Raw genomic sequence first — 7,301 nt, 5'->3', positions numbered from 1 at the left:
GCTTTCATGTTGGTCGTGCAGCTATAGCTAACTTTGACTGTATTTCGATTGAACAGCTTGTGGTATTTATGATGACGAGGAAAGTGTTTGTCGATCAACTTCAAGAACTTTTGTGCGATATTTGTTTCGACCGATTTGCTGAAGGGAGGGTTAAACCAATGGACGTTGCGTTTTCTTTGGCGTGTTTGTGGTCTGTTCACTGTTGGTGTGTAGGTTAAGTTGGTTTCATAGCCGGCGTCTTTTAAAGCCTTTTCGTAAATGGGCTTTGCTTCATTGAAGATTTTTTCATTGGACGAATGCTCCGATAAGCGTTTTTCAATCGTTTTTGGCAGTTGTTGGATGATGTTTGGTGGGTGGTTGGATTGGGCGTTGATGTGCTGTTTTAGGTATGTATGGCTTTCGCTTTCGATTTGTATTGAGAGATTTTTTTTATTTTTAGAAGTCGTATTCTCTTTGTGTTTCAGACCCGATTATGTGGGGAGTTGGCCGCTGTATTGAATAGCGCTGTTTTAGGGGTTGGGGGAGGGGTACGGTTTTTCGGTATTACGGAAATGGACCTTTTTTGTCCGGATTCCAATTTGGAAAACTCGGTGAAATATATGTTTTTTGGTATTTAAAATTTGCTTTCTATTCTTTATTTGAGAGATTTTTCATTTAGAAGTCATCTTCCTCTATATGTCAGGCCAATGTGTGTTTTTAATACGGTGTTTGAAGGGGGGGGGGGGGGGGGGAAGGGAAAGGATATCATGGGGCCTTTTAGGTATCTTCAATGTGAATGAAAGTTAAGGAGTATTGCGCATAAAAGCGGAAATAAAATATTATTTTTTTGAAAGGATACTATCTTTCGCTACATGGATACTCAGGGATGGGCGAGAGTGATGAAGTGAAGACTTTTCTTCACTTGTTTTTTGGCAGATATAGGTCATATCATCATCTCCTAATGTTTCATAAGTAACTGGTCACTTGGGAAAAGATGCCTCGTGTTTATATTATGATTTATAGTAATTTTCAATTTTCTTGTTGTAGTGTTTTACAAAATGACTTTTAAAACATTGTTTTTAAAAAAAATGCCGAAAGTTGGTAATTATTTCAAATCTCTTAAAATTTTGTTAAAACGAAAAGCTCCGCAAATCGCGTAAAGGTTTGGATGTTGAGTAACATTTATCTTCTGACAGTTTATGAACGTTTTTAACTTTGAAATCTATGGTTTGAAGATGTTAAGAAGCCCTTTATGTTGTATGCGTTTGTATCCTTTTTTACACGCTTTTTTTTTCACAAGAACATTGAAATTCTACTAATGTTCTTAGCTTTTTTGTTCCAAGCCTTAAAATGTTCTTAAGATGTTCTTAATTAAGTTTTTAATTCATTTGTACATGATCAAAAATGACAAAAAATGTTATATATTTCTATACTATTGATTCTCCAAAGCCCCAGATGTTCTTATAACATGTTCTTAATAAGTCTTTTAATTCATTTGTACAAAAATGACAAAATTGTTTTATTTCTATACTTAACATGTTCTTAATTTTTTGACCTCTCGAAGCCTTATGTTCTTATATGAGGCCTCCCCAGCGACCCCAAAATTCACGCCATCCGCCTTGATTTTGCTTAATTTCACGATCACGCATTGAATTCGATTTCACGCCATCACGTCGTAAAAAAAACACCGATCAACGCCATCACGCCAATCGCTGGGGGGGGGGGCTCTTATATACTTTGTTCTTATCAAAACTTGAATTAAATTTAGCTTAAAAAAGGTAAAAATGTGCTATTTTTAAGAAATTTTGGCTATGTACTCAAGTTATTGTTCTTAAAAATGTTCTTAGCATTTTTGGCCTTTGGTGTTCCAGGCACACAGCATCGGGAAACATCAATAAGAACACCTAAGGCTGAAAATGGTTGAAAAAAAAAAACATTCAGCCTTAACCAAATTTTTGGATTTGTGTTTTAATAAAAAGAAAACGTGCATGTATACTAATTTTCCTTTGTTAGAAGTCTAATTCCCCAAGACTTATTTGCTTTTGTTTCTTTTGTTCTCCTTTGTCTCTCCAATCGTCGGAAATCTTTTTTTACGATTCGAGTGTTCATCTGCATACCATAGCATACTGCTTATTACCTTATTGTTGACTTCTTTTTACTACACACATCGTTTATTACCCATTATCATGCTTTTGTTCAATCGATTTAATTGCTCATTTAAATGAATGTAAGTACCCTCCAATTAAAAATTACAAAAAAGGTCATTAATTTTGGAATTATTAATAGGCCTCATCGTAATACCTACGAACTACTTCTTGTAAAAGGCTCAATAAAAAAATAGCTTTTTGGTGTTGTGTGTTGTGTGTTGGTTTGATGCTTTTGTTGGTTTTGGTGTACATAGTTGTCACGAGATGAAATTTGTGGAGTAATAACTAGAGGCACATCAGTGTCTGATTTTAATACATTAAACTTATTTAACAATGCTGAACAAAATATCCGTAGACTTTTAGAAGTTAGCTCTTTCCTTCAAAGTTGATGTAAATAATGTCAACTATGCCTATATTTTATTTATGATTCTGATGAAAAAGTAGCATGGTCTCACCAGTGAATTTGAATTTTGGCAGTTGAGAAAAGGAACCAATCAAATTTCGCAAATTTATTATTTACATTTCTTTGTTCGTATTTACTAAAACAAAATTTCGACAGTTTTCTTAGCCGAGGAATATAGTAAAAAGGTCCAGCGACAAAGATCAATTTTAGCCGAGGATGCTATTTCGGTATCTTTGCTGCAACTCAGCCACTATATCAAAAGTAAAAAAAGTGGCTGATTTTTCTTAGCTACTATGGCTACTATATGCAAACAGACATGCAAAAAGTATTGAGTGGGGTTAAGACAGCTATACTGTACACCGTACTCATAGTTTAAGACAGTTGAGAAATTAAACCAATCAAATCGCACGAATTTTTCAACTCGGGCATAAAAAACAATAGGGTATATAAACGAGAACGCTCAAACATACAATCGAGCACCCTACATTTTGCAGGACAACCATCGCGGGTCTCACACTAGCTTGTTGTCCTCCTTCCATTTATCTCGCTCAGCGTGACCTCGTCATTAGACCCTTGAAGCATAAATAAGCCCATTTGACTGTCATTAACTGTTCATAAATATATCATATCATGTATATTTTTCTTTTCGAATATTTAGGAAACTGATTTAAATATATAACCATGATCATCGAGTTGGTTGGCTTTCTTCTGTTAGTATACTTTGCTGTTAAACTGTACTGGCAACGGTTGTCAGCTCCTTGGAATCACTTCGATCCCATTCCTTTCAAAATCTATCCTTTCATTGGTCAGCTGCCTGGCTTAAGCCAATTGAACGAGGAGGACTTTTTTAGGGAGCATTTCAAATGGCTTGGAGATAAAGATACTAAAATCATGTGGCTCGGTGTTGATAAGTATCTGATCACCAGAGACCAGAAAGTCATTGAAAAACTCTTGGTTAGTAACACCAACATCACCAAATCCGTTTCTTATTGGATCCTCAACGACTGGCTTGGATCTTCACTGCTTCTTACTACCGGCATTCATTGGCGAAACAAACGTAAAATGTTGACCCCATCATTTCATTTTAATATCCTTGATAACTTCTTCCCGACTATTGAAAATCTAACCACGAAATTATGTGAAAGTCTTGAAAAACTTGCTGTGAAGGGAGACGCATTTGATGCTTGCAAAGCAATGAAATGGCACTCTATCGGAGTTATGTGTCAGACCATGATGGGCGTTGAAATGGGTGATTTCTTAGAGGCAGCTTTCAAGGGCGTCAAATGTGCTGACGAAGAGAAAACAGAAATTGTTCACTTTGTAGAGTCCATTGATTTCATTTTGGAATTTGTTATTACCCGTTCAAAATGCTTATGGTACTGGAACAAACACATTCTTAAATTGTTTCCTATTGGTAAACAATATTACCAGAGGTTAGATTTCATCAAGAAGTTCGGTACTACCATGATCGAAAAGCGTATCGAGAAATTGAAAAACGATTCAGAAGAAGACATACCATCAAATATAGACAGCAGGAATAAGAAAGTTATCTTCTTGGATAAAATGCTGACCAACATCAATAAAGGTGAAGTCACTGTCGAGGATCTTTTCTATGATACCCAGACCTTCATCTTCGCAGGTTATGATACAGTAGGAATTGGTTTAAGCTGGTGTTTATTTATGCTTGGTTCACACCCTAAACACCAGGCTTTGGCTTACGAGGAGGCTCAAAGGATCAGGAACCTTGGTATCCCAATCGATCAGGCAGTAAAAGAAATGAAGTATATTGAATGTGTGATCAAGGAGTCATTGAGGATCCATCCACCTGTTCCATTACCAAGCCGCAATTTAGATGAAGGTTTCAACGTAGATGGAATCCATTATCCTAAAGGCACCACAATCGCTTTTGATATCTTAGCATTGCACCGCGATTCAAAGATCTGGGAGGATGCTGGGACTTTTAGACCAGAGAGATTCTCGAGCAACGAATCCTCAGCTTCCAGCACGTTTAGTTTTATTCCGTTCTCGGCAGGACCTCGAAATTGCATTGGAATGCGTTTTGCAATGATGGAACTTAAAGTGACCATGTACCATTTATTATCCAGATTTGAGATTCTGGCAATGCAAAAAACGGAAGAGCTAAGAGAAACCATTGGTATCTTGCATGGTGTTGCTAATCCGGAAGGAATTCAAATTAAACTAAAAGTTAGATAATAAACTTAGTGATGTGATGGGACAATAAACTTTTCATATAAACAACAGAAATCAATTTTAAGCCAAGAGTCTAATTCTCCATTTCTTTACTTGCATTATCAAAATCATAAAAATCATTAAAATAGCGGAGAGGACTAGGGACAAGTGTGAGCAGATATCACTGGTGGAAATGACGAAGTAAATGTGTCAAAAAAGTTACTAAAGATTTATTTCAAAATGATATGTAAAAAATTAACATATATTTCATCTTATTTTTATTTTAATTCTAACACACATAAAAAAGGTTCTTTTCCAAGAAGTCAATCATTTCGTGGGATTTTTTGAGAAGTCCAAATGAAATATAAACACGGTCCCGTACAGTATTCCAATTGCAATATTATCATGCGGACATGTTGTCTTACAGGTGTACGTTCTTGAAAACTACGAGGCTAGCAGAGGATAATCCCTCCTTTAACATTGATATACTTTTAATTAATTAAAACAAAGTAATTCATATTATATACCCATATTATACCTTTATTAAAACACTACTTTTTTACATCTTTCTTCGGAAGCATTCACCACTCCACGTCACGTCACGTCACCACGTCAGGCTTAAGATGCCACGTAATTCACGTTTTCAATACCAATATCTCTGTCTATAAGAAAAGAAAAAATATCAAATTATTCACCACTTTAATTATTCAAAGTTTAATGTTGTAGTGTGTTGTAGAGCAAATCGTAAATCTTCTATTCTAAAGTGTATGAAATGCGACTGAAATTTTTAGCCTTATACTTTAATGGGATAAAATTTGGCGGGGATTAAATTTCGCGGATGAGGTCATCTGAGAAATTTGAGCATTTCGCGGGGACTAATTTTCACAGATAAGCTATTTTCAAATATTTCGCAGGGATTTATTTTCGTGGAGGCACAAAATTTTGGAAAATAATTAACGTTTGTGAGAACTTTTTTCTTCTAAAAATAGACAAATTCGCTGCTCAGACATTTTTCAAATATTTCGTGGGTATTTATTTTCGCAGATGACTTAATTTCGCGGATCGGGCGAAAATGCGCGAAATCCGTGAAATATAATCCCCTCGAAATTTTATCCCATTAAAGTAACAGCATTTTAAAAATGACATAACAATTTTAACCGATTTAGTCCAGGAAAAAAAGTCTAATTAGAAAGCGAGCCTCCGATGCTCTAAACTAATTTATTCAACTTTTATCAAATGTGTTTTAATTTTTTGGTTGAATTTGAATTAAGGTGGGAGTCACATGAAGCTTTGAGATTTAGTGAAAAAATTATCGATTTCGGGATTTTGCGCGTTTAATGACCCTATACCCTTTCTGAATACACCCTGAAAATTTTAAGGCCGTAGCATTTATATTTCTTGAGATATAAGGTTTTTTCTAGACCCTGATCTAAAGTATTTTCCTTAGCAACGAAAAGTCATACCCGTTGCTAGGGCCCGATTTCTTTATGGCTGATCTAAACATAGGATCATGACATACCAAACGAAAGATCTTTTTACGCCCTTTTCGGGCGTCTAAGTCAATACCGCCTTTTTTTCGCGGGATTTCCTAATATCAAAGATGGTAACCAAAGAAGTGATATTTTTAAAAACATACAAATTTTGGAGGCTGTCCAGCCAGTCAGCAGTGTTTTTGACTATGAAAACTGCTTTAATTGGGAAATGTTGGATTGACTGATGACATTTTTTACTCTTTAATGTCATTCTTCCAACTAAGAAAGCTTGAGTTAGGTGAAACCAAAGACTTGATTCTCAAACTCAACGTTTCCGATATGAACTTAGTTTGACAACGTAACGACACCTACCGAAAAACTTTGAAGGACAAAGAGACGAAAGGCATATTCAATGATGTATCTATTTAAAGGTCCAAGTGTTTAGGGAATTGATTGGAGGCTGGTTTAACAATTGTGTGTGATGAATTATTAAAGGTCTGTGACACTCCCTTCGCGCCCTCTCTGGCTGGATTATTTACATTCATGAGAAATCGTGCACGGCTAGATGTCCAAGTGGATTCTTGTATCACAACAGATCAACTTTAAATTAAGTTATGACTATCAGAATCAGTGAGAAAAATATACTAGGATGATCTATTACATTGAAAATATGGTATTTGTTGTGAAAAAACACACTTAAATTGACTTAAATCAATGTTGACGTGGAGTTTGGCGCAAAATTTTAAGGATTGGCGCACATCACGTGAAAGTGATAATTTGGAATTTCTGGACTATTTTGATATTTGAAAGCCTTTTCTAAAGTATATAAAGTAGAACTTTATTCTATTTTGTCAAAACAGAGAAAGAATTTTGTAAAACGGTCGATTTATTACAGAGAAATAGAGAGATATATCTACTTTGACTTTACGGACCGTTTTTCAAAATAGGTTTTCAGGGGGTTTTCGCACACCTTGGCAACGTTTTCTCAGATTGGAAGAGCTATGATCATGAAATTTTCAGGAGTTGCTCCATTTATGGTTTGCTATGAATGAATGGATTAGATTTTTGAAAAAATCTAGAGAAAAATCAATTTTCGACTTTAAAACTCAA

The 7,301-nt window shown here is 35.3% G+C and overlaps 1 protein-coding gene across 1 annotated transcript; it reads left to right on the top strand.

Annotated features, from left to right (window-relative positions):
* The first annotated feature begins 3,191 nt into the window (after positions 1–3,191).
* On the top strand, positions 3,192–5,647 carry LOC136798851 (cytochrome P450 4V2-like). Its single transcript, XM_067055521.1, has one exon. It carries the CDS (start codon positions 3,211–3,213, stop codon positions 4,741–4,743), a length of 1,533 nt encoding a protein of 510 aa, XP_066911622.1. The 5' UTR covers positions 3,192–3,210; the 3' UTR covers positions 4,744–5,647.
* The last annotated feature ends 1,654 nt before the right edge of the window (positions 5,648–7,301 follow it).

The sequence above is a fragment of the Clytia hemisphaerica genome, unplaced genomic scaffold, assembly GCF_902728285.1.
Source record: "Clytia hemisphaerica strain Z4C2 unplaced genomic scaffold, Clytia hemisphaerica genome assembly, whole genome shotgun sequence".
NCBI lineage: Eukaryota > Metazoa > Cnidaria > Hydrozoa > Leptothecata > Clytiidae > Clytia > Clytia hemisphaerica.
Note: the sequence above shows the minus strand (reverse complement) of the source record. Positions and strands in the feature narration are given on the sequence as shown.

Excerpts from the sequence above, each read along its gene's own strand:
- LOC136798851 (XM_067055521.1), top strand. The coding sequence starts at position 3,211 with ATGATCATCGAGTTGGTTGGCTTTCTTCTGTTAGTATACTTTGCTGTT.